A 27862-nucleotide genomic window follows, 5' to 3' on the forward strand; every position below is an offset into this window, starting at 1 on the left:
TGCTTCTTTTAGCAGCTGAAAGATCAGTGTAAACTTGTAAATGTGTCTTCAAGGAATTAGGGCAGTACGACATTAATTTGGCACCAAAGATCATAAGTATGACCCTTGTTGTATTATGGGGGTGGGTACATAGCAACATTGGTGGCCTTCTCACTCACTGTTATTCCTTCTTCTACTTCCACCCTTACCATCTCTCCTTCTGACTGTTATTATAATCTTCGTTGACCTAATATACATTTTCTATGCCATTTGGGCATAACTTAAGTGATTTGGTGGGTTGAATTGTACAAGATTATTGGTAAAAGTCATAGGTTCAAGTTGTAACAAACATTTTCTTTTCAAATATTAGTGAACGCCTAAAAACAAAGAAGATAACAACAGAATACTAGTATAACCGGATTGGAAAATTGGTCAAGATGCAGACAAATTGGCCTATGATCACCAATTGGCCCATAACCTTGAGATACAGGCAAATTGGCTAATAATTACTGAAGAATGGATATGCTGTGGAACGCCACTTCTGCACATACAAAAAAAAGCAGGATTAGGTCAAGAAATCTGAGTTATTGTCTATTTCCATATTCTGATCTGTAAGGATACAAAATACAAATGCAACTAACCTTGCAAGAAGATGATGCACAATTTTCACACAAGATTAATACATAGGCTTCCCTTTCACTACCTTGAAGTTTTGTAGCGAATGAAATGCTACCTTATTATGACATGTTCAAATTTGCTTCCAAAAATTGACAATTCAAACTCTAGCATCTTTTGTCCATCTCTTTAAAATGTACAGGGATGGAAGTATCCTTATGTTGCTATAATCAAGAACTTTTAATGCATGGCTACATATGACTCCCATATATTCAAATTTCATACAGCAGCAACTGATTGTCCCATTAGATGAATCAAAAGTAACCGAATACTCTCGTATTTGTTCATGTACGCTAATTGTATAACTACACAATGATCCCCTCTCAGTGCAATGCTTTACCACAAGATTTAAACATGCTTCATATTCTTTCTGAAATAATTCAAATATCTTTGGTGTGTATGGATCTCTTACATGCTTTAACGTAATGATATCCCCCATTAGGGCTGGCATACATTGGCTCATGTCATAGTTTGCTTCTAATTCCTTGTAGTGCCAATCAGTCAACACCTTCCCAAGATGTTTAAAAAATGGAAGAACATCTGAGTCATTCTTTAGGTGCTTTTTGAGGTTGCCAGTAAGATTTTCTCTCAGTAGCATGCTTGCCATGTCTGCGCAAAAAATATGTCTCCTGTAAGCTATGGCCCATTGATCTCTGCTTTCATATATTTGACGCAACCATTCATTTTCCCACAGATCATACATGTCCAGGAGAGCATTCCATGCATTAACAAAATCCTCCTCCTCCTCATGATAAAAAAAACAGCTGCTCAAACATTTAGTAAAGAACCAGATCCAACAGACAAATGACTTAGTTGCTTGAGGGTTTCTTGGTAGACATGCCATACACAAACTCGGTGATTTGTTTGAGGTAATATGGAATTGATTGCTTCAGCTGTTATTGCAGTCCACGTTTCTGAAATTCAACTGTACAAACATCTGTTACATTAAACAAACAGACAGAGTTAGTTAAAATCAATAAATTGGTTTTAATAACATTTACATACGAAGAATTATATCATATTATTTTTTTAGGGTTTAAACTACAAATACTTTTCTACAATTTAACAGTGAACGTAATGTTACCGTTAATAATATTATGGAGCTGTTGTCTATTGCAGCTCAACTGATTGTGTACATTGCTTACTCCAGAAAGTCTACATGTTATAAAAAGCAACAATCAGAAATAACATCTAATGGAACTAAAAAGGATTTGAAATCAACCATTACAAAGCAACACAAAAAGAACTCAGAGCGAAATAAAAAATACCTGCTGGCCTGAGTGTCAGTGAACGGAGATAGATTCTCTACAATATGACAAACAAAAGCAACTTATCAAAGTCTACACACGAAGAAATATATTTATTTATATATTTTTTGTAAACTACAGCTACATGTAATAGGGATATGTTATGACTGAAAATAAAAACAAAAAAAACAAAAGCAGCTTATGTTCATAGTGAAAGGAGTAAAAAAGAAGTGCAACTTATGTTCATAGTAAGCATTGTAAAAAGAAATGAACAACAAAGAAACTTCTGTAACAGAAAATAAACATACGAACCATGAACAGGTCGAAGGATAGCGTTTCGCACTTACCAGTAAAGGGAGACAACACACGACAACCTGAGGTCGAAGAATCACTCAGAATATTTTTTAAACGGTCCGTCCTTCTTCTCTTAACTTGGGGAGTTTGGAAATCTGATTGATGTTTATTCATGACAGCGCCCAACTTGCTTGGAAGAACTTTTGATTAAGAGAAAAGAGAAGATAAATTAAGAACTTTTTAAACTCTCCTTTATATGTATATATGTATATAGATGTGCTTCAATGGAAAAGCGAAGAGAAAAGAGAGATACTCCCAAAAATACCAAAAAAATAGAAAAGAAAAGTCCGCGAGATAAAAAAAAACTCAGTGTGCGGAAATGACAGTGCCGTATTCGAATTGCAGGGTGAAATTAAGATACATAGGACAAACGTCATTAAGATAGAAGTCATTTAAAATTTAAAATTGATGTTCAGAACATGTGCGCTTTCACTTTATAATTTTGGGTAATAAAAATTTAAAATTTACAAAATTACTTATTCGTAAAATTATAAATTTTAATTACTTATTCGGTAATTTAATTAAATATATGTTTTGCTTTTTGAGGGAGTAGAAGTCATGTCATCAATGCGTCAGCAATTTCTGGTCATGAAAGACAAATGTCATTATCTGTTTCAACGTTTAAAAACAAAATAACTATATAATAAAAAAATGTAGGCATTTCGAGCTTCAGATGCTTCCTGGTTCTTGCACGTAAAGATTAAAATTCGATTTTTAAAAGAAATTTTTTTCCCACCATCCATATTTAAATTCAAAATTTCAAACCATTTCAAATTTCAGATCAGACGACCAATTCCAACATAAAAAGCAATTGAAACACCTGATTATCCAATTAAAATTTCGAATTTCAAAACCATATTTATTAATTAATTATTGTTTTATGTCTGCCACCACAAATGGTTATTTAATTATTCGATTTACAAATTAAAATTGGATTTTTAAAAGAAATTCTTTTCCCACCATCCATATTTAAATTCAAAATTTTAAACCATTTCAAATTTCGAATTTTAGATCAGATGATCAATTCCAACATAAAAAGCAATTAAAACAGTTGATTTCCAATTAAAATTTCGAATTTCAAAACCATATTTATTAATTAATTATTGTTTTATGTCTGCCACCACAAATGGTCATTTAATTATTCGATTTACAAATTAAAATTGGATTTTCAAAAGAAATTCTTTTCCCACCATCCATATTTAAATTCAAAATTTTAAACCATTTCAAATTTCGAATTTTAGATCAGATGATCAATTCCAACATAAAAAGCAATTAAAACAGTTGATTTCTTTTTGGATACCAATGTGATGGGCAGTGTGGGACATTCAATGTCTTGTCTGCCACCACAAATGGTCATTAAATTATTTGATTTAAAAAAATTAATTTTCGATTTTTAAAAGAAATTTTTTTCCCACCATCCATATTTAAATTCAAAATTTTTAACCATTTCAAATTTCGAATTTTAGATCAGATGACGCATTCCAACATAAAAAGCAATTAAATCAGCTGATTTCTTTTTGGATACCAATGTGATGGGCAGTGGGACATTCAATGTCTTGTCTGCCACCACCAATGGTTATTTAATTATTCGATTTAAAGATTAAAATTTGATTTTTAAAAGAATTTCTTTTCCCACCATCCATATTTAAATTCAAAATTTTAAACCATTTCAGATTTTGAATTTCAGATCAGACGACCAATTCCAACATAAAAACAATTAAAATGTAACACCCCGTTCTAGAACCGGTTTGTTAACATCGCATTATGATATTAAGCGCAGTTACAATCACATGGGTTCAATTAAAATCCGGTTAAATTTTTCATTTTAAAACATGCCGAATTTATAATGCCCAATTGCGTGATCATAACCATATTACTTTGCGGAATCAGATAAACCAAGCTTAACATCATGTTCTTATTCCATTTTTAAACCATTAATTTACTTCTTATTTATTTCACAATTTCTACTATATTGTAGATCTCTTCGTTAGCTACGCGTGGTTTCAAACCGCTCCTCATTTGGAGCTCTGTAGCTCAAGTTATGACAATTTTACTAACTCAGGTGTATGCTGAAAAACTACGCGGGCAGGGCGCTTAAGCTCGCTCCAGGGCGCTTAAGCACGCTACCTGGGCGCTTAAGCCCCCATTTTGGGCGCTAAAGCCCCATGCGGCAGAAAGCTTTTGGTCTTCACAGGTGCATCAGGGCGCTTAAGCCCCCTCATGGGCGCTTAAGCCCCCTGAGCAGGCTTAAGCCTCCATTTGCAGGCTTAAGCCCCCTCTTCTGGGCAATTTCCTATACTCATGTTTTTCATGCATCTTTCTTGGGGAATCAATCCTACACATTTTACAACCTATTTAACAAGCTTGTGATATCCCTATATCATTGCTCAACTCTCATCCTCTCATCATTGATTTAACGGAAATTGGGCAGCATAATCTTTGTTTTCTCAACGTTTCCCAACTTAGCACAAGGTACCTAATTGACTTTCCAGCTCAACATATCCAATACATAAAAATACATTCATGCATTTAACTTACAGTAAGCATCATACACAAATATCTTCATTACTTACAATATTATATCATGTCTTAATTACAAATCTCATATACATGCCAAAGGACTTAGCTACAAAATGAACATGATCAAAGCAAGTAACCATGTATCAGATACTCATTACTACTACAATGATCATGCACTAAGTCCTCCAAAATACATCATGTGGCATCAAAATATACATATAGAAATGCTAAATGGCATGCAACTCAACATGTCCAGCTATCAGGTACAGTCTACTCACGCTTCTTGCCTCGATCAACCTCACCTCTATCAGTACCTGAAATGATGCCCCACAACACGGGGTGAGATATACGAATATATCACAGTAAACCAGAGGTCCTTGGAGATCACTCCACCCTAAGGTTCACTTTGATGTACACATAATCATAATAGCTTAACACATTCTTATCCACAAGCATCACATGGACTTCCAAGAGAGATCCACTATGGGCTGTTTCTCTTAGGCTCTTACCACATGGAGATCCACATAGGGCTGTTTCCAAGGGAAGTCCTTTCCTCAATCTATTCCAAGAGAGATCCTCAAAGGGCTGTTTCTCTTAGGCTCTTACCACATGGAGATCCACCTAGGGCTGTTTCCAAGGGAAGTCCTTTCCTCAATCTAGGAACCTCCAAGAGGGATCCACATAGGGCTGTTCCTCTTAGGCTCTAACCACATGGAGATCCACATAGGGCTGTTTCCAAGGGAAGTCCTTTCCTCAATCTAGGAACCTCCAAGAGGGATCCACATAGGGTTGTTCCTCTTAGGCTCTAACCACATGGAGATCCACATAGGGCTGTTTCCAAGGGAAGTCCTTTCCTCAATCTAGGAACCTCCAAGAGGGATCCACATAGGGCTGTTCCTCTTAGGCTCTAACCACATGGAGATCCACATAGGGCTGTTTCCAAGGGAAGTTCCTACCAATCATCCTCATCATAATACTATCACTCATAACCTCAATCACAATCCTCAACCATTACCTCATTCATTATTGCTACTTCTATAATCATTCCTCAATTACGCTTAAACAATCAAACATCAACCAATAATCATCAATCAATCATAACATGTATCAATGCATGAATCAATGCATGAGCATACAATCACTATCATAATTACATATCACATCTCATAAACCATTTCTCCTCAACGGAGTATGGTGGAACACTCAATGGGATCAACCACAAGGTCCAAAGGTTTACCTTGCTCTTTGAGCTTTCCTCAATTGCACACAACCCCAAGGGTTGGTCACTCCACTTGGTCCTCTTGCCTCAATCCTATCAACACAAGGAATACAATCAAACAATGCTAACAATGCAAGGAAATCCATAGTTCCAAGCCTAGATTTCTCCAAACATCAAAGCATACTAAAATAACACTATAAACTCATTTCTACCGATTAAATGTCATTCCTAGCATTTTTCACAACATACTCTAAGCCTCATTCTTCCTTGAACATAGCCAATCTACTCAACATTTCATAAAAACCCTAAAACACTATTCATTAACCCTAAACTCATGCAAATCTCCAAGAATCATGTGAAAGAGAGTGGAAACTTACCACCAATGATCACACAATAGAGGAATGAGTGTTCCTCAAGCTTCCATGGAGGTAGAAACTCTCAAACACCTCAATTTCTCCAATGGGCCGAATTTTTGGAGGAGGATATCTCACAACACAACACTCCCCACTAAGAACCAAGCTAGGATTAGTGATGAGGGGAAGATTTGGAGTAGTTTAGGCTTTTGAATCACCCAAAATGGTGAAGAACTCAAGGTTCTAGGGTTCTCTCTCTCTCTCTCCCTCTTCTTCTTCTTCTCCTCCTTCTTCTTCTTCTTTCTGGCGACGGGAATGGGGAGGGTTTTGGGTTCTTTTTTTCTTTTAAGTCACTTAACATTAGTTAAGTGGAATCAAGTGGGTATTGGTTCATCTATCTATTCAACTCCATTAATTACCAAACTTTATCCAAAAGTCTGAAATATTATTCTAGGAATATTTATAATTTTATTTTTATATTTGGGCACTTTTGCCAGTACCCATTTATACCCCTTAATTTTCACTGAGTACACTTTTTAACTCCAAAGTGACTCAGATTCATTTAATTAAGTCTTATACTTAATTTTACTCACTAAAACATGCTTAATTATTTAATTAAATTTAATCAATTAAATGCTTAAGTTTGGGGTATTATATAAAACACTTGATTATCCAATTAAAATTTCAAATTTCAAAATCATATTTATTAATTAATTATTCTTTTATATCTGCCACCACAAACGGCCATTTAATTATTCAATTTAAAAATTAAAATTCTTTTAAAAATTGAAATAAAAAATCAATGAAAATTAAGTTAATCATTTATGGTGGTAGACAACTCATTCAATGTCACACTGATTTGTAAATTGAAATTACTCAGCTCTTTTAAATGCTTTTTACATTGGAATTGTTCACTCTTTTGAAATTCGAATTCTGAATTGATTTCACATTATGGATTTCAATTTTATATTTCAAATTGTAATGGTGGGAAATGATTTAGAAATAAAAAATTAAATAAATAATAATTTCTTTTAAAAATCGAAATAAAAAATCAATGGAAAATTAAGTTAATCATTTATGATGGCAGACAACTCATTCAATGTCACACTGATTTGTACATTGGAATTACTCAGCTCTTTTAAATGCTTTCTACATTAGAATTGTTCACTTTTTTAAAATTCGAATTCTGAATTGATTTCAAATTTTGGATTTCAATTTTAAATTTCAAATTGTAATTGTGGGAAAGGATTTGGAAATAAAAAATTAAATAAATAATAATTTCTTTTAAAAATCGAAATAAAAAATCAATGGAAAATTAAGTTAATCATTTATGGTGGTAGACAACTCATTCATTGTCCCACTGATTTGTACATTGGAATTACTCAGCTCTTTGAAATGCTTTCTACATTGAAATTGTTCACTCTTTTTAAATTCAAATTCTGAATTGATTTCAAATTTTGGTTTTCAATTTTAAATTTCAAATTGGAATGATGGGAAAGGATTTGGAAATAAAAAATTAAATAAATAATAATTTCTTTCATAAATCGAAATAAAAAATCAATGGAAAATTAAGTTAATCATTTATGGTGGTAGACAACTCATTCAATGTCACACTCATTTGTACATTGGAATTACTCAACTCTTTTAAATGCTTTCTACATTGGAATTGTTCACTCTTTTGAAATTCGAATTCTGAATTGATTTCAATTTTGGATTTCAATTTTAAATTTCAAATTGTAACTGTGGGAAAGGATTTGGAAATAAAAAATTAAATAAATAATAATTTCTTTTAAAAATCGAAATAAAAAATCAATGGAAAATTAAGTTAATCATTTATGATGGCAGACAACTCATTCAATGTCCCATTGATTCGTACATTGGAATTACTCAGCTCTTTGAAATGTTTTCTACATTGAAATTGTTCACTCTTTTGAAATTCGAATTCTAAATTGATTTCAAATTTTGGATTTTAATTTTAAATTTCAAATTGTAATTGTGGAAAAGGATTTGGAAATAAAAAATTAAATAAATAATAATTTCTTTTAAAAATCGAAATAAGAAATCAATGGAAAATTAAGTTAATCATTTATGGTGGCAGACAACTCATTCATTGTCCCACTGATTTGTACATTGGAATTACTCAGCTCTTTGAAATGCTTTCTACATTGAAATTGTTCACTCTTTTTAAATTCGAATTCTGAATTGATTTCAAATTTTGGTTTTCAATTTTAAATTTCAAGTTGGAGTGATGGGAAAGGATTTGGAAATAAAAAATTAAATAAATAATAATTTCTTTCATAAATCGAAATAAAAAATCAATGGAAAATTAAGTTAATCATTTATGGTGGTAGACAACTCATTCAATGTCACACTGATTTGTACATTGGAATTACTCAACTCTTTTAAATGCTTTCTACATTGGAATTGTTTACTCTTTTGTAATTCGAATTCTGAATTGATTTCAAATTTTGGATTTTAACTTTAAATTTCAAATTGTAACTGTGGGAAAGGATTTGGAAATAAAAAATTAAATAAATAATAATTTCTTTTAAAAATGGAAATAAAAAATCAATGGAAAATTAAGTTAATCATTTATGATGGCAGACAACTCATTCAATGTCCCACTGATTCGTACATTGGAATTACTCAGCTCTTTGAAATGTTTTCTACATTGAAATTGTTCACTCTTTTGAAATTCGAATTCTAAATTGATTTCAAATTTTGGATTTTAATTTTAAATTTCAAATTGTAATTGTGGGAAAGGATTTGGAAATAAAAAATTAAATAAATAATAATTTCTTTTAAAAATCAAAATAAAAAATCAATGGAAATTAAGTTAATCATTTATTGTGGCAGACAACTCATTTAAAAAAATATTGTTAAATAAAAAAATTATTTATATTGTAAAATAAATTCAAAATTTGGAAATAAATTAAATGAAAAATCATGTTAAGAATTTGGAAATAACTCAATTTTAAACCATTTCAAATTTCGAATTTTAGATCAGATGACCAATTCCAACATAAAAAACAATTAAAACAGCTGATTTCTTTTTGGATACCAATGTGATGAGCAGCGGGACATTCAATGCCTTGTCTGCCACCACAAATGGTAATTAAATTATTCGATTTAAAAAATTAAAATTCGATTTTTAAAAGAAACTTTTTCCCACCATCCATATTTAAATTCAAAATTTTTAACTTTTTCAAATTTCGAATTTTAGATCAGATGACGCATTCCAACATAAAAAGCAATTAAATCAGCTGATTTCTTTTTGGATACCAATGTGATGGGCAGTGAGACATTCAATGTCTTGTCTGCCACCACGAATGGTCATTTAATTATTCGATTTAAAGATTAAAATTCGATTTTTAAAAGAATTTCTTTTCCCACCATCCATATTTAAATTCAAAATTTTAAACCATTTCAAATTTTGAATTTCAGATCAGGCGACCAATTCCAACATAAAAAGCAATTAAAACACTTGATTATCCAATTAAAATTTCGAATTTCAAAATCATATTTATTAATTAATTATTCTTTTATATCTGCCACCACAAACGGTCATTTAATTATTCAATTTAAAAATTAAAATTCGATTTTTAAAAGAAATTCTTTTCCCACCATCCATATTTAAATTCAAAATTTTAAACCATTTCAAATTTCTAATTTCAGATCAGACGACCAATTCCAACATAAAAAGCAATTAAAACACCTGATTATCTAATTTATTTTGTCTGTCAGCTCTCTTGATTCTTGATTGTTATGATATTTGAATCAAATATATAACAAAGATAATGTCTTTGTTATATCATTATTGTGTATATATCATTTAAAAAATAACCGTAACGAAATTGTGAATTGAATGACAATCAGGTCTTCAATAATTGTGAAATTTGTTTTTGTTTCTATTGATATCCATGAATAGAGATCGTGAATGCATGTCCGTGAAAAGAGTTTTCTTTTTATTGAATTTAAAATTTCGAATTTCAGATTGTGTAAAATAAATACATAATTTTGAAATTTAATTGATAAACCATTTAAAATATCGAATTTCAGATGAGATGACCAATTCCAACATAAAAAGCAATTAAAACAGCTGTTTTCTTTTTGGATACCAATGTGATGGGCAGTGGGACATTAAATGCCTTGACTGCCACCACAAATGGTCATTAAATTATTCGATTTAAAGATTAAAATTCGATTTTTAAAAGATATTCTTTTCCCACCATCCATATTTAAATTAAAAATTTTAAACCATTTCAAATTTCGAATTTCAGATCAGACAACCAATTCCAACATAAAAAGCAATTAAAACACCTGATTATCCAATTAAAATTTCGAATTTCAAAACTATATTTATTAATTAATTATTCTTTTATGTCTGCCACCACAAATGGTCATTTAATTATTCGAATTCTGAATTGATTTCAAATTTTGGATTTCAATTTCAAATTTCAAATTGGAATGCTGGGAAAGGATTTGGAAATAAAAAATTAAATAAATAATAATTTCTTTCATAAATCGAAATAAAAAATCAATGAAAAATTAAGTTAATTATTTATTGTGGGAGACAACTCATTTAAAAAAATATTGTTAAATAACAAAATTATTTATATTGTAAAATAAATTCAAAATTTGGAAATAAATTAAATGAAAAATTATGTTAACAATTTGGAAATAACTCAATTTTAAATTTTAAATTCGATGAGCAGTTTTATTTCTATTACCGAATCCCCTTCAATCCCTAGATACGAAAAGATAATAAATTTGGAAACTTTCTTGCCGCCGAATATTAATCCAATCAAACCCAAGATACGAAAATATAATAAATTATGCATTGATTCCGGATTCCACCCTTAATCATAGCTACGACCGCGTGATTTTTTTCTTTATAAGAAGCATCGGAGGAGAATCCTATTGTCGTCAACATTGGTCAATTCATTCTCATTCTCTGGTGATTGCTGGGTTATAACAATTCATTCTCATTCTCATTCTCTATTGTCGTCAACATTGGTCAATTCATTCTCTGGTCAATTCATTCTCTGGTTTTCAATTTTTTTTCAATTCATTCTCTGGTTTTCAATTCATTCTCTGGTTTGTGGTTATTTTGCAATGACCATGAAGTCTGAGTCACTGGATCATTGGAGGAATTACTTTAGCACTGCCAAGTCGTATGATATATTCGATATCATTCATCATTCCATCATGGTGGCAGCTTCGGATTTCCCCAAGGAGTTCAAGCTGAGGAGAGATGGGATTGCTGAGAGATTGTTCTCTTGCATGTTGACGACTAAATGTTTGGGGTGTGAAAGGGTGGATCATGAAGACGTTGATGATGGGCTTGCCCTTGAAGCAGGGTCAAGTGAAGATGTCCGTGAAGAGGTTTTGAGGATCGGAAACCTTCTTCTTAACTTTAAAGAAGAGGTATATCCTCTCTCTTTCTTTCTCTTTTCATTGTTTTTTTTTTTCTTCCCTTCTTTATGTTCTGTATCAGTTCTTGCTTCTTTGTATTGCAATTTACTTGGATGGTTGATGAGATTTTTGAACGGATAGGTTTCTGAATTTATGAATATGGTTTTTAATGGATGGCATTTTAGTACTTCTTTGAACGTTGAATTCTTTTATGTCCTCTGGTCCCTGATTCATGTTGCTTTGTTTTGTGTCACAACAGTCGGACTCTGTCTTATTTGAGTCATTGAGGAGGCTCCAGCTGATGGAACTCAAAGTTGATCTTCTAGAGGTCTGAGCCTACAATTCAATTTTTTCCTTGCTTTTTCCAGTGCCCTTTTTTTTTAGTTCTCTAATTCTCAAAATTTAACTTTGCCAGAAAACTAAGATTGGAAAGGCTGTCAATCCTCTCCGAAAGCATGGATCAAAGGATATTAGGCAACTCGCATCGACTCTTATTGAGTATGAATAAGTTTTTCCTGGATATTTGTTTTTCATTCATGTATCATTGTTTTACAAAGAAAAATGAACCTGTTTATCTTCTTCTACATGGATCAAAGAAATAGCTTGTAACCAGTTTCTTTGGTTCCAATTAGTGGTTTGCTATTCTGGTATTGTGTGTGTAAATGAAGATTAATACAATTCACTCACTGTTGTTGCACTGACCCATCTGTAATTCTCTGTCATCAACCATCAATTATTAGATTTAGTTAGTCTGAACCTGTTTCTTAGTTAATCACACTTATGGTAGCATGTCTCTTCTGCTTAAAAGTCAGCTATTATTTATTAGTGTACAAGTTGAGATGTGGCATCTGTTTAATTTGTTCACTTGCATTCTAAACATTTTCATAATTTATTGACTTTGTAGTTGCTGGAAAGAAATGGTAGATGAGTGGTGCAAGGCTTCCACTACCACAGCTATTGCAGGTAGAAAAAAAAAATTCTGCTTTCATGTGAATAACCTGCTGCTTTTTTATCCGTTTTAAAATTAATAAATGTTTAAAAGCGGTTTTATTAAATATTTGTAGCTTCAGAAGGCACTCCAGATTCTGTAAATCCATCTGTTCCTATGGATGAAGGGGCTTTATTTCTTGCCCAAATTGGTTCAATTGAACTCTCACAGGTATGTAAATGTCCTCTTTCCCCTCTCTCCAACTTCTTGCGAGCTTTGATATTTAGAAACTGACTTCTAGTTCTCTCTGTTGGATGCTGGATGATGTACAGTTCTTCGATGGCATGGATGATTATGAAAGTGAGTTGAATTTGCAATTTCTTATGCTTAGTCTCGCTAGCTTTTGCTTTACAGTTCTGGATTTGAATTCCTCTCATCGTAGAATATGATTATGAATGGGGAATGTTTTTTCAGATCCTCAACAGAGTGGACAATTCAAGTCTGAGGCTTCCATTAAGCCATCCATCACTGCCAAGGACAGTAAGAGTCAGCAACCAAGGAAAAATGAGGTTGCTGTGAGGCTAAATAAACCAGAAACTGTTGATAATTTCCCTGTCAGACCCCCAAAATCAACTATGCAGCGAAAAAGCAATATGGAGCCAAAGATGCAGCCAAAAATAGAGAACAATACAATCCCAAAGAAGCCTCCCATGATTCAGAAAGATGTAAGAATAAAAAATCTCTCTGTGCATCTAATTTTTAGGTTTGAGTTCTCTCTGACCTTGAAATGTTGTTTATCAGAAATCCAAGTTTTCAGATGAAGAAGCTGCAGTCCAAGTAAAACTAGAGGCCACTAAGAGGAAAATTCAGGAGCGTTATCAACGAGTTGAAAATGGTTTGTTATTCCTTTACCAAAATCAAAGTCCTAAACTCCTATCTGATTTTAAGTTGTTAGAGTGTCCAGTAGTTTCTACATTCCTAGAGAATCTTCTACACTAAAGTTAATTGCCTAGAATGTTGGATTTATCTTGTCAACTTTCAGATGATTTTTTCTTTATTTGGGGGCACATTACTAAGTTCATAATTAATTGATGAAAGTTTCATTGTTGCTTGCAGCTAAGAGGCAGAGGACAATACAAGTTCTGGAAATAAATGATCTCCCCAAGCAAGGGGGTGGCCAACGAAATTCACATTTCAAACCTGGGAATCACAATAGGCAGTGGGCCAATGCACGAAGATAGAGGATTTCCAAGCTTTAGCCATTCTGTGAATTGAAGATTGATCCATTCACCATTCTTACTTGGATAGAGCTTTTTTGATCGAGTATATAGGAATTTTGAAACACTGTTGTATGATTTCAATACATAAACTCATGCAACAAGCCTCTTTTATGATTTTCAAAGTTTTAAGCAAATTCTCACATTCATTGTGTCATTTATCTTATGAGGCCTACTTCTTGAATGGATTTTAAATATGTTCAACAAATTTTTAGTTTTACCACAAAAAGAATTGAGAATATGGAGTAGCAGAGGATTACATACCAAGGATATGAGTACTTTCCCTATGTTTCCATAGAAGTTCACTCAGGAACCTAGATTATATAGATCAAGTTGAAATTCATATCACACATCAAGGATAAAATCTGATGGCAAGGTCTAACTAATTCACTATAGCTTGTACAAATCACAAACCTTGATCTTTAGTAAGTGAAAGAGTACAATTATACTAATCACAGCCATTTTATTAATCTGTATCATAATCCGAATAGCTTAATTAACATTTAAAACCTTATGGATAGATTGAAAAATTTGAGTCATAATAAGAGTGAAACTTGCTTGAAGATGGAGATTAGCCAAAGCCAAGACTGGCTAGGTAATGCTATGAAAAAACAAACAGCAGCACTGAACCACACGACAGCAGTTATTGCAATGGCATATTTGGAGAACTTTTGATTTCCACGCTGCAAAAGCCATGAAGAAAAAAACAGCAGATAATTTACTATCTTTGAATTATCAAGAGCTCAACACTAAGTCAAAGCATTACAGTTATAACAGGAAAAGAAAATCTTTAACAAAAACTGTTGATAATACTTACTTCATAGATTGCAATTTGGGACAATATAATCAAATTCATTAAAACAGAATGAGTGGAGAAAGCAACATCATTAGCAGCTACAGGTGAAACAAGAGTAAGAAATTGAGAAGCAGCTCTAGCCAAATTTCCAGATGATCATATATAACATAATATGTAGGGTTAAGCATTCTGACCTGGGGGAAATATTTGATGACTGTCATACATACTTGAATTGAGCTGCAATATAATTGATTTCCACAAAATTTTAGATGAAAATCTAATCATATCACAGCTCATAAGACAACTATAATATTAACAATTATATTAAAATAACAAAATAAAAATTAAAAAAGAAACAGAAGAATATCAACATTTCCTTGAAAGACCCTTGAAGAGGCTGATATTTTGCAATGTTACACTGAAATGACAGAAACCTTTCCTAACTACATCCCTACATCAATTTACATTATCAACATTGGGAACTAAACCTCAATGATATATGATCCATAAACAAAGACACTATGAACATAAGGCAATGGATTCAAACTTTAAAGTGAGATCACTGATTGAAGTTACCTGAAGAAACTGTGCAATATTTAACCATAATCTCAACTTTTTTAGTTCTGCATGATTTCTTTATGCCATGTTAGAGCATGACCATAAGTAATTTATCTAAGTTCACTAGTCATCTTACTTACCCCTACACTCAGATGCATATTATGTAATTCATCAAAAGATTTTATTATTTTTTATTTTTTTTATAATCATCCAATATCCCATCGCCAACGAGCTCAATTAATCAAAATTCGAGAAGAGCAGAATCACAAGGGTAGCTACCTTGAGCAGAATCACAAGAGCAGAATCCAGTACTTGGTATATGACTTGTAATGGAAATGAATTCCAGGGAACCATTTTGCTGTGTTAGTTTCTGGCGCAGAGGAAGTAATGGTATCTCTTGTGAATGAATAAAGGAAGTTGGAATCGTCCAAATATCTATGACTTGGTATATTATATTCTCTCTGTCACCAAACAGAACATGTTCAAATTCAAAGACTCTTCAGTCTTGCTTACCATAGTGTATACCTAATAATGGCAAACATGTCTATTGGCAATTTCTCACCACATGCCTCAAGAATTTCGTCATCAAAGGTAAAGCCAGAGCAAGGCCCTTTCTATGTTCACCTTTTCATATACAATACTGATCCACTTTATGGTGGTCTTTTGAATATTCAGCTGAATTCCTACACCTAATCAACAATGATACTCTTAAGCAAAAATTTTCAATGATAGTGTATTTTGCTGTGGTTTTCACCCTTGAGCTGAAATAACATCATTCTCTCTTGATATATACATTTAAGCAAACGCAAGTTATTTTAGCCTCACTATCATAGTTTTACCAAATTATTGCATCAGACACATAAAAACCTCGATATCATAGCTACTCAGTACTTAGAATTTTACGATTATATAATATAATGACACTGTTGAATAATTAGAAATCCAAAATTTGAGGCTCTCATAAGTTCTGTTGACATTTTGTTTCTTTTACCATATATATGCAAACAAACATGCTGAAACTTGCATAACCCTTTGAGTTATTACTTTAGGAGAGTATTTATCCAAATTTTAAACTTACCAACCTTTGTGAGGAATCACCTAACCAATCAACCTGTCAATGTTTTAAACTAAAAGAAATTTCACTGATCCCCTACTAACTTCAATAACCTATTAGCATATACCCTTTTATAATTTTGTGGAGACAAGACAAGGAGTGTGTTTATGACAAGACTCATCAGGGTTGGTTGGGGGGGTTAATCTCAGGGTGAAGTATGAAACAACAAAAGACAATCTCGGGTTACATCAGAAACTACTTGGTTGAACAAACTCTTTCAGTGGCTTTGTCCCAAGCTACCAAGCTATACGAAAGTAGACAATTTTGGGTTGTCTTAAGTAATATATTAATTTCATAATACTGATATATAGTACCTTATATATCAAGGGGAAAACATTGATCAATTCTAATGGACTCTTGGCTTTTCGATACTTACAAAAATATGTCCTGTATAAACGTCCAAGGAAACCTTTGTCTTTGTGTTATCCTGGCCCTTAATACTACAGAAACTCTCTGACTCTTGTCTACAGTATCACTTTTGGATGATACTCTCTCTTTCTGTCTTTTACTCTCTGTATAAGTTAGAACGGTCAAATTATACTTGGATGTATTAGCCATAACTGATACATGTTTCTTTGTGTAATGGTGAGGCCACTTCAACAGTATGGGGGTCATGTTGCTGGGTTCGGTTTTGATCATGCACAATCAGTCGTGCCTATGGGGAACCCAGCTGTACTATTCCCCGTCTCATATGGTAATGGCAAGAAACAATCTGGATATGCATGTAAGGTTTTAGCTATTGCAATGGGTATTAAGTTCCTGATTTATGTATAGGCAACCATCTAAATTTTCTGTTTCTGTTTTGCTCCTAGGCTTTTGGTGAGTTCGGTTTTGTGGCTTGAAGTTATAATCCATATTTAGAAGACAGATTGGGTGTACAATTCATTCAGACGTGGGGGAATTGTAATTTCAATCTGCATATCCATCTGTAAGTGCTCAGTACTAGCAGTGATGCATATATTTCTTTTATGCAATCACATGGACTCATTGCTATTTATTCTGTCTTTTCAATTGTTAGTTCGATCTACTGCAAAAAGCCTCCGATTCTAACATGCTACATTCTGTAATTTTTTTCCTAGTCATTTTGTCATGCTGCAACGGTTACAAAGTCTCGCTATGGAGAAGAACATTGGAGGGAATGAAGTCATGGGCCTTTAATGCTGCATCAGGTTGTCATGTTTGCCATCATTGATGTGCGGCAGTAATCTAACAAAGTGTTCTCAGATAAACACCCAAAGGCCTACTGCAATCAACCATTCATGTTTACTGTCTTTGCTGTAGGGTGTATGAAGTGGGTATTTGGCGATGAAGTCAGATTTTGTTTATGTTCTATAAAGTAGGCAGTGTGGTTTCATGGATGTAATATTGTTGCTATTCTTATGTAGTCTAAATTGTGTAAGTTAATATTGCACAGTGATATGTAAACAAGTTTCAAGTCACTTGTCCTTGACATTCTGTACTGAAGTCCTCTTTGATATTTTATTTAGTAAGATGGTTATCAACATGAATACAGTTGATGTTTAATCTGTAAGTGGTGGTCATACAGTTACTGTCTGTACGCAAATCCTTTTACTGTTTGTGCTTGCTTCCTATTATGAATGAGTAATATCAAACAGCATTTTACAGGGCAGTTGAGGAAACAAATGCTTTTGTAATGGCACCGATTAGCAATGAGAAATATCAAACAGAATGGAATGGTTTATGTATTTTCAATGCAGTAAATCAATGAACAGCAACACAAGTCAATGAACAGCAACAGTACTCACTTATATTGAATATTCAGCAACTGAGGATGTAATCCTCTTACAAAATTTGCAAGGAAATAGTAACAGGATTCCAATTACACTATTAGGACTGTGTCCTTTACAATAGTTTCTGACAACCTGTAACAATTATGGCTACACACAAATATAAACTAACAACACTAGATGAATGGCACACTCATGCTTATCCAATTACAGACTCCTTTCCTCCACACTGAACCTCACAAAAAAAATGGTGCTATCTTGCTTGTGACTTGCGTTCCCTGCCTCATGGTTTCTCTTCTCATTTGGTGTTTGCACTGTCTTTAATTCATTTCTCACTACTTGGGCTGCTGCTGCCATCCCTTGGGCTGCTCTTGCTGTCATGAAGTTCAAAATAAACACGGATTGAAGGCCATCGTATCAGTAGGTACAAAGAAAATCCATGAAGTTATTTCCCTTCTGAGGAGATTTTCATACTGGGCTATCATTATGAGAGACCTGAAGTCTCCAAGTGACATACTGGATATATACATAGTTGATTCCCATAGCAATTCCAAAACCCAAAACTGATGACAGTAGTATTGCATAAATGGCCGTCAACTGCAGCTGCAACAAAGTCACAAAGCTTAAGCACATCAAGGATACACTGAAAGTAAGTCAAGTAATTAACTAGAGAGCAGGGATTTAAGGTTTATTTAATTATTTAAGAATTAACAACCAGCAAGCAGGAAGTAACACAGATGAATCATGGCAGTTACTACTTGAAAAAAATTACTTCTAAACAAATGATTATCCAAGCTGCCCTTGGCCAAAAATTCATATACCAAAATTCGGTGATCATCCTCTAAGCAGTAACCAATCAGTTTCACAAGATTAGGATGATACAGCTGCCCCAGGTAGTTGATTTCTGTCTATAGTACGAGGTTACTTAGTCACATCACAAGGAATATCTAAAATATAGCACAAAAAAACAAGAGTCCCTAAAACATGTTTTTAAAACTAATTCAACATATTCCTTAACTTCAAAATGCAACTAAGTTCTCAAGCTTAGAGAAAAGTTCCAAAGTGTAAAAGGGCCATGCTAAGTGAAAGTGACACTCACCAACCATTCATCTGAGTCCCTGTAAACCCTCTTGGTTAAGCCTCTTCACAGCAATGACAATTCCAGTCCCTAGTTTAGTAGGAGCAAGTGTCTGCTCATCAAGCCACCCTTTAAATACACAACCAAATCCACCTTCACCCACCACACTATCTGGACGAAAGTTTCTTGTAGCAGTTCTTAGCTCATTGAATGTGAAGTTCTTCAAATTGCTGGACTGTAATATCTCACCCTCACTCCGAGGAGTCTGAAGCACAGGTGAAGTGGAGACCTTGCCGCTTGAACCACTCAAACCATCCTCTTCTCTGCTACCATTCTTTGAATTCAAACCTACCAATGTCAAAAGAGAAACATGGATTCACTTCTCAAGCCATATATAAGCATTATATTAACAAACTCAGATTTCTGATTGATTCAAAAGGGCAACAGTTTCTTCAACCAATCATCTCAGTAATGTCATTCCTATACTTTAATTTGTACAGTACTCTTTTACACTTATCATTTATCAAATAAAAGATATATATATATATATATATAGAGAGAGAGAGAGAGAGAGAGAGAGAGAGGGAAAAGGGAAGAAAAGAAGGTCTACTAACATTATTGCCATCGTATAGTACATTGTTTGGTTGCCAAAAGTGGATGAAAAGGAAAAATTCTTACATGAGAATATTTCTTACTCCAAAAAAAAAAAAAAATTCTATTGTTGAAAGAAACACATTTTTTAGTTCCCTCAGGATCTTCCTAATCCTACATTTATTCTTAACAATTAAAAGTAGAAAGGGTGATTGAATTGAAGACAGTGGGAAAATCCTCACAGAAAAAGAAGGGATTTTTCAAGTTTCAATAACAAATTACACCCTCAGATTTTTAGACAAATTCCCACAATCAAACAAATAAGACTGTTCCATTTGATAACTATTTTTATTTACTTTGGATACTTTGCTAAACACAACATAACTCATCACATACATAGTATAGTATTCATTTGAAGCAAGTCTTTCTTGTGTTTGAGTCATACATTTAATTCATTTGAGTAATACAATATTTGCAGGTGACTGTCCCTGTTCAATTACCTCTACAAACACCTAGTCGTGCGGCTGACAAATATATTTGTCGACAATCAGAAGGGGAAAATGTGAATGGTTCTTTCGTACAACCTGAACAGAGAGAGAATAATGTAAATGAACATCACTTTATTAGGGTTCTTAGAGGCATTCATTGAACACCATTTTTTGGACCACAACAACGATGATACCCATAACAAAAAAGAAGAAACAGCGATGAGCATACCTCTTGCGGTGGTTGCCTTGAGATTTTTAGACAGCCATGGTTCTCATCTATCATGCCCTTTCTGTCGAAACGCTCCCAAGTCGGCAGTCCAATCCAACCGATACTCACTGTGGAACACGGCCTGGAGGTCGGTCCCCTTGTGAAGGTTGCAGGGCGGAAACGTTGACACAGATAAATAAAGGAGACTCCTCCATATTTTATTTGTTCTCTTTTTAAGAAATAGTCCTTCGTTGCCAAAAACCAATTTTTTAATAAATATTACTAAGAATTTCTTAATTTTAGTGTCAATCGCGTGATTTTCATTAAATTAATCAAATAATTAGTCAAGCTATTTTTCAAAACCTTTTCTTGATCGCAATAAAAAACTACATACACATTTATTTCGTGTAAAAGGTTAAAGGACTTATTATTAGTTATACAGTGATTATCAGTCAAAGGTATTGAAGCTGAATTGAATAATAGAACTAATAAATCTCATCAAATATATTTAAATTTGACTTCAAATACAAATGCACTATTATACCAGTGACAAAGAACATATTGATTGTGCTGTTCTGAAAGCTAACCTGCAAACGTCGCAAAATGGGCTTTTGCCACCGTTCTTGCTGCCCCCCAAAACAAGGCAAACAAGGGAGAAAAAAGCATCAATATTTTTGGTAAATACTGACTAATAAAAGCAAATAGCAAATTACAATCGATTATAATTTAGATAATAGAACTCATAGGGGGATAATATTAACTCAGTACTGTATAGGTATCTTGGATCTATTGTTTAAAGTGATAGAGAAAAAGAAGATGTAAAACATAGGATTCAAGCTAGGTGGATGAAATGGAGAAATGCTTTAGGTGTTATTTGTGATTGAAAGGTGCCTCTCAAACTCAAAGGAAAATTTTACTGCACAGCCATAAAATTGACAATGCTTTAACGTATGAATGTTGGGTAGTAGAAAGCCAACAAGAGCATAAGCTAAGTGTTGGAAAAATAAGAATGTTGTGGTGGATGAGTGGAAATAAAAGTCAAAATTTGGAACAAATGCATTAGAGAGAAAGCAGAGGTAGCACCTATTGGGCAAAATATGGTAGAATCTGGCCTAAGATCATATGGTCATGTGAGAAGAAGCCCTAATAATAAGAGTTGATCAAATGGAGGACAGCCCAATAATTAGAGTTAGACGGAGACCAAGAAAAACTTTAAGGGAAATCATTAGACTTAGGTATCTAAATGGCGTTTCTGAAGACTTTGTTTATAACATAAGACAAAGGAATCTTTTGAAAATATAAAGGATTTTTTCCTTGAAACATATAGCCATTCAAGTTCATTCATTATTTCATACTAAAAATCTGTGAAGCCTAGGTTTTGTATTTTCTGGAACCTGGACTTGTAGTACCAGCTTTTTTTCAGAATACCACCCTTTTCTGATTACATTGCATAACTTATTTTTAAAATATCACTCTTGCTCTCATAAATTTGATTTCTCGGAGGTTTAATGATAACTTCATCAAGTGAGGTTCTCCATATGCACATTTGAAAAAGAACTTTTAAAAAGTTTGATTAAAGTATGTTCATGCCATCATCTCCGGACAAATGGCAAGTAATTTTTTTAGCATACTACAGCTAGAACCATTAATATGAAATACATCTTTCCCAGCTCATACACTAATGATGAATCATTCAAAAGCCAGAGGAAAAGTGCCTGTTCTTAGTAAACCAAGTACAAAATAATTAAGCATTAATTAAACTTAATTAATTCTAGCAGCTAGACCAACCAACATACATCACCATCAATATCCCCTGTATTCCAAACAAATTGAAGTTGGCGGTCAATAAACCCAAACAAACAGCAAGAAAAAATTGAGGGAAAAGAAAAATAAATAAGAAATAAATAAATACATAAGTAAATAAATAAATATAGGAAAGAAAGATTAAAAAGGGTTGTTTGCAACATAGGAAAAAAACGGATTTGAAAGATGGATTTTGAACATGTAAAGACACCATAATTTTTTACCTCAATAGCAGTATCAAGCCACAATTGCACAGGAATTGGTGAACCGAGAGTAGGTGTTATAAGTCCAGCTCTTTCACGAGCTTTATGATCCAATACCTCCAACTTGAAAATAAGACTCTCAAACCTATCCATCAAACATTTTAAATGAAAACTGGAAGAAAAAGACAGCAGCATATGTAATGCATAGCTTATACTAACATTACAGGATGATATGAAAAGATATGTGGCAAACAACCAAAAATTCAATGGCATAGAAGACTGACTCAAACCAAATGAAAAATCCTTGTTAGGTTGCACCAAAAGGTTTTCAGGACAGTCACATGTCAGGCCAAACCCAAAATTAAATATAAACCACTTTATAACACTGACAAAACATTCTGTTGGAAGTCTAGAACAACCACTTTCTATGTGTAGGATCCATATTTTGTTGATTTTCTTTAAAATAATGCTACTTTGATTCTAAATTCAAAATCTACTTATTAATTTCTATTATTCTATATAATAAAAGCTAATTTACTGTCACAAAAATAATAGTAAAATAATTTGACCAAACCATGATCAATAGTACCACATTCATTTCAAGCAAATACATAGCTCAGAAGACAAAAAAATGAAAACAAAACAGCCTCTAGCAAAATAGTACCACAAACACACACACTCTGGAATACATAGCTCAGAAGACAAAAAAGCAGTCTGGAATACATAGCTCAGAAGACAAAAAAATGAAAACAAAACAGCCTCTAGCAAAATAGTACCACACACACACATAATAGATAGATAAAAACCATTAAACTGAAACCAACCTCTAGCAACCAGAAATAAATAAATTAACTGAAACAATAAAGTCAGAATTCAGTCTAAAAAGTTACATTTCAGGTGTCAGAATCTTCCTTTTTTCTTCAACCAGAAATAAATAAATTAACTGAAACAATAAAGTCAGAATTCAGTCTAATAAGTTACATTTCAGGTGTCAGAATCTTCCTTTCTTCATTAAACTCTAAAAGCCAATCCTCATCTGCATTGTCCAAGTCATACTCAACAAACTCTCCAATCTCAGCCCGAGCTGCAACAAATGAAAGAACTTACAGTGCAAGAATTGAAATTTACAAAAGAACCTTCCAAAATTATTTCTAATATAAATAAATGATCTATCTAGTGCAGGTACCTCCTCTAGCCCGCAAATAGGAAGTTGGTTGAGAGAAAGTGCAAGAATAGTCCCTTTCGTATGTATCCACAACAACATACTGAGGAGTAGGTATTTCAGCAGCCAATTTCTTGCTGGGAGCTTGATGTACCTCAGAAAAATAAATAGAAATTACTGATAAAATTGACAATATTTCTATAACAAATACCTTATCAACTGGTTTCTTTCCTACTGTTAATTTTTTTATAGAGGAGCAACATCCATGATTACTTCTGAATATTTGAAATTTCAACTACCAAGGCTTCTATTCTGCACAATATTTATTACTTATTTATCATAGAAGCAAATGAGGTAATCACGACTCAGTAAATTAAAATAACAATCGTGCAGGTTAACATGGTGTACATCTTTCCCATTTGTGCAAGTGAAGGTCTAGTGAGATATAGTATAACAGCCATCACATTGATGCTAACTACAATCTAGCATATAGCTGGTAACTATTAGAACACTGATACAGATAATCCAAAAATATCCAGATTTAAACAAGCCAACATAGTGGCATACACCAAAAAGTTATCAAACAGAATAACTGGGAAACATGGTGCATTAACATAACACCAGGAAGAGCTCATACCTCATTTTCAACCTCAGGAACAACACGTAGCAATTGCGAATTACGGGTAGATGCGGGTGCCTCATCATCTTCAAAGTCCTTGATGGACTTGACAATGGGGAGCTTCTTGTGAATGTCAAGTGGTCGAGGCCTGAAAGACAACCTACTCATTTCTACTCATCTATTTATTCCCCTCTCATTTCCACTGTTTTGAGTCTTTTGATGCCACCCCTTCTTTCTATCCCTGGTTTTGAAACCACAAGTGACAATTTCTTAATCCTTGTGAAGCTAAAACCATATCAACACAATCATACCCGTAATTCGCAATTTAGGGCAGTGATAGAAGCAGAAATTGTTTAACAGAACTGTTCCATGGAGTAGATTCAGAAGGTGGCCCATCAATTTCTCAAGATTGAAGCTGTAAGTTGTCAGAACAATCAACCAATGAAAGTTGAATACATAAAGAAGAGAATAATAACAGATACAAAATCATCCACCCATTTAGATAAAGAACTAACAGACTGTCTTTGGGGGCCAGAGGATAAGCCAAAAAATCTTCGGTTGGGGGATTAGTCTCGTCCTTTCTCCGGTTGCGAAGCTTAGTGCACCCACTGTTACAATGAGGGGCTAGCCCAAACGGGCCGTACCCCGAGGGCATGGTGCCCGGAGAAGGTTGAATGAGGATACCTCCTGGCAATGTACCAAAAAAAAAAAAAAAGAACTAACAGACTGAGGTATTTGTTACTTTTAGTCTTCTCAATCTAACAGATAAAAATCATCCACTTCAGGGAAATAATAAACTATATCATAATCTCAATCTGTTACTTTTAGTCCCTCTTTTTGTTAAACGGAGGAGACTGTTTGGCTGAGGGGCTTGACAATGCCCTTCCTTTCATTAAATACTGCCAGGTATCATTTCTCCAATCCCTCATATGACACCAGACAAAAATATGCTATTCAAGGAACTGATCTTTCAGCTACCAGTAATCTTTACAAGAACAGCAACCTTCTTTGAAATGATGGAAACGAATAGTATCTCGAAGAATTATTTCTCTCTTCTCCACCTTCGAGATGAGCTTCATTGTTGTATGGCAATCAGAGCAAACTCTCAAATTCTTCATCACCCTCACTGGTGCTGATTTTGGTAAAGAAATAATTCCAAAAGTTACAGCTAACTTTTCACTATGGTGGTTCATGCTTATGGTGCTGCTGAATTCAGATTCAGAGATGCCCAAAGGAAGCCTCACATTCTCGAAGCTTATGTTCTTTATTTTTGCCAACATTCCTTCCAACCGTGAATAAATCAATTGACTCATTGGATGAGAACAATCATCCACCAAAAATGAATGAACCTTATTTCCTACCTCAATCCAACTTATACCAGGTTCCTTTTTAACTCCTCGGTCTTGCATGAGCTTCCTAACCTCTAAAGCAGGCTTCTCTTTCCCCGCATCATTGTAGATGTTGTAAAGAAGCACATAAGATGCAGCTGCATGAGGTTCAAGCTCTATTACTCTGTCAGCAACACGTTTTCCCATGACAGTGTCCTTATGAACCCTGCAAGCACCTAGCAAGGCACGCCATATAACTGGGTCATCCTCAAAAACTGAATCAAAAATAAAGCTTTGGGCATCCTCTAGCCTTCCTGCACGCCCTAAGAGATCAACAATGCAAGCACTGTGCTTTACATTAGCTGCCATGCCATAATCTTTCTTCATGATTTCAAAGTATCTTAATCCTTCTTCAATGAGACCTCCATGGCTACAAGCAGTTAGGACCCCAAGTAATGTGATCTGGTTGGGTTCAATTCCAGAAACAGTCATCAACTCAAAAAGTCTTAGAGCTTCCTTAGCAAAACCATGTTGTGCGTAGCTACAAATCATTACAGACCAGGATACCACATCAGGTTTCTCTGTCTCTTGAAAGGTCCGCTGAGCGGAATCTATGTCTCCAGACTTTGCATACATGCAAATCTGTGAGTTTTGAATAATGGTAAAACTTGCAATACCATATTTTAATGCATAACCCTGGATCTGCTCTCCAAGTCTTGCTGCAGCCATATCTGCACAAGCACCCATCACACTTGATATAATGAACTCATCTGGTTTCCTTCCAGAAGCCAAAGATTGATGGAACAAAGACAATGCATTTTCGAACTTTCCATTTTGAACATAACCTGCAATCATGGATGTCCATGAGACAACATCTAATTTAGGAGTTGAATTAAAGCACCTTAGCCCATCTTCCACTGAACCCAAAAAGGAGTACAAGTCCACTAATGAACTGCCAATGAATTCATTGGACTGAAGATTGTTCTTACAAATCTGAGCATGAATTTGCTTCCCAACCTCAAAATCTCCAACAGCAATACAAGCCTTAAGTATGCTCGAGAACGTAAATTTTGAGGACTTCAATCCTTGCCTTCGCATCCTGCAGAAAAGACACAGTGCTTCCTGTGCATATTCACTAGAGATTGTCTGTGCTTGCAGGAGTCTAGCAATCATGGCATTACACATGACATCATTTTGGTAGGGAACATAATTGAAAACCCGAATTGCATCCTTTAAACATTCAGTCTTGGCATACATATCGAGCAATGCAGTTCCAACAATGACACCCAAATCCAAACCAAGCTTGACCGTGTATCCATGAAGCATTTTCCCATAACAGCTCAAACTCCTCTTCGCACAACACACCTTAAGTACACTTCCTAAAGTATAAGCACTAAACATCAAGCCAGACCGATGCATTCCCACAAGAAGCTCGAAAACCTCTTGTTCACTACCTAACCTAACATAACCAGCAATGAGTGAATTCCAAGAAACATCATCCAATTCATCACAAGTCTCAAACAAACGCCTTGCCGGCTCAATCCGGCCGCATTTCGAGTACATGCCAATAAGAGAATTGATCATGAATACCATTCCCTTCAATCCACTCACAACAACCAAACCGTGAATCACCTTCCCTAACTGCACATCCACAGTGTAACCACAAACGCCCAAAACCCCTGCATAGGTAAACTCATCAGCCCCAACGCCAGCCCTTCTGGCCTCACCAAACGCGTGCAAGGCCTTTTCATACAATCCCATTTGGGAATATCCAGAAATCAAGGAGTTATATGAAACAATGTTTCGTTGGGGCATTTCATCAAACACGTTCTGGGCAGCATGCAAGTGACCGAGCTTAGCGTACAAGAGAAGAAGATTGTTGAGCAAGAAGGGGGATGGTTGAATTGAGAGCTTGATGATGTGGGCATGAACGAGTTTTCCCGGTAAGGGGGACCCGCTTCTGATAGCTGAGTGAACCAGTTTGGTGCAAGTTGAAGGGTTCAGCTTTTGGAGCAGGGACATGGACAGTTTGATTGAATAAATACAGGAGAAGCGATATTTAGAAATTGATTTAATATGGTTTGACTCTAATATAATGGTGGTAATTTATTCAGAAATTGATTAATTAATATAATTTAATAAATTATTAGGTGAAGGGAAGTTAATAACTGAAATGGATAGTAAATAATTTTGATCTTA

General features: G+C 34.1%; 3 protein-coding genes and 1 long non-coding RNA gene across 9 annotated transcripts; 1 reads left to right on the forward strand and 3 right to left on the reverse strand.

Moving 5' to 3' along the window:
• The first annotated feature begins 11462 nt into the window (after positions 1-11462).
• LOC133284263 (probable mediator of RNA polymerase II transcription subunit 26b) lies at positions 11463-13931 on the forward strand. Its single transcript, XM_061481256.1, has 9 exons — positions 11463-11774; positions 12022-12090; positions 12178-12260; positions 12667-12725; positions 12827-12920; positions 13010-13050; positions 13165-13415; positions 13492-13585; positions 13807-13931. The coding sequence occupies exons 1-9, from the start codon at positions 11463-11465 to the stop codon at positions 13929-13931; spliced, it is 1128 nt and encodes a 375-aa protein (XP_061337240.1).
• Positions 13932-14482: 551 nt separating this feature from the next.
• LOC133284258 (uncharacterized) lies at positions 14483-15686 on the reverse strand. Its single transcript, XR_009747883.1, has 3 exons — positions 15601-15686; positions 14958-15000; positions 14483-14650 (listed from the first exon to the last, which is right to left on the reverse strand). It is a non-coding gene; the product is annotated as an uncharacterized LOC133284258 (long non-coding RNA).
• A 3805-nt stretch (positions 15687-19491) lies between these two features.
• LOC133284255 (uncharacterized) lies at positions 19492-25271 on the reverse strand. 6 transcript variants are annotated; one of them, XM_061481248.1, is made up of 7 exons: positions 24354-25265; positions 23741-23870; positions 23536-23638; positions 22576-22699; positions 21136-21174; positions 20570-20705; positions 20351-20436 (listed from the first exon to the last, which is right to left on the reverse strand). In XM_061481248.1, the coding sequence occupies exons 1-6, from the start codon at positions 24501-24503 to the stop codon at positions 20613-20615; spliced, it is 639 nt and encodes a 212-aa protein (XP_061337232.1). In that variant the 5' UTR covers positions 24504-25265; the 3' UTR covers positions 20351-20436; positions 20570-20612. The 6 variants fall into 6 exon arrangements, with proteins under 6 accessions (XP_061337235.1, XP_061337232.1, XP_061337233.1 ...); XM_061481249.1 differs by having other exon boundaries at positions 20353-20436; positions 21093-21174; XM_061481251.1 differs by lacking the exons at positions 20351-20436; positions 20570-20705; positions 21136-21174 and adding an exon at positions 19492-19609 and having other exon boundaries at positions 24354-25260.
• A 24-nt stretch (positions 25272-25295) lies between these two features.
• On the reverse strand, positions 25296-27685 carry LOC133284254 (pentatricopeptide repeat-containing protein At3g13880-like). The gene has a single exon (XM_061481245.1). It carries the CDS (start codon positions 27683-27685, stop codon positions 25310-25312), a length of 2376 nt encoding a protein of 791 aa, XP_061337229.1. The 3' UTR covers positions 25296-25309.
• Positions 27686-27862: the final 177 nt, after the last annotated feature.

The sequence above is a fragment of the Gastrolobium bilobum genome, unplaced genomic scaffold (genome assembly GCF_033153095.1).
Source record: "Gastrolobium bilobum isolate Gb01-03AN ecotype WA unplaced genomic scaffold, APGP_CSIRO_Gbil_v1 utg23084, whole genome shotgun sequence".
NCBI classification, from domain to species: domain Eukaryota; kingdom Viridiplantae; phylum Streptophyta; class Magnoliopsida; order Fabales; family Fabaceae; genus Gastrolobium; species Gastrolobium bilobum.

What these genes read in the sequence shown, in the direction of transcription:
- LOC133284255 (XM_061481246.1), bottom strand. Translation starts at nt 24,503, where the DNA reads ATGAGTAGGTTGTCTTTCAGGCCTCGACCACTTGACATTCACAAGAAG. An exon ending in CTATTTGCGGGCTAGAGGAG is followed by an intron (nt 23,639 to 23,740) that starts GTACCTGCACTA and finishes CATTTGTTGCAG; the next exon opens with CTCGGGCTGAGATTGGAGAG. An exon ending in AAGATTCTGACACCTGAAAT is followed by an intron (nt 22,700 to 23,535) that starts GTAACTTATTAG and finishes TTTGATGGATAG; the next exon opens with GTTTGAGAGTCTTATTTTCA.
- LOC133284254 (XM_061481245.1), bottom strand. Translation starts at nt 27,685, where the DNA reads ATGTCCCTGCTCCAAAAGCTGAACCCTTCAACTTGCACCAAACTGGTT.
- LOC133284263 (XM_061481256.1), top strand. Translation starts at nt 11,463, where the DNA reads ATGACCATGAAGTCTGAGTCACTGGATCATTGGAGGAATTACTTTAGC. An exon ending in TTCTTAACTTTAAAGAAGAG is followed by an intron (nt 11,775 to 12,021) that starts GTATATCCTCTC and finishes GTGTCACAACAG; the next exon opens with TCGGACTCTGTCTTATTTGA. An exon ending in TCAAAGTTGATCTTCTAGAG is followed by an intron (nt 12,091 to 12,177) that starts GTCTGAGCCTAC and finishes TAACTTTGCCAG; the next exon opens with AAAACTAAGATTGGAAAGGC.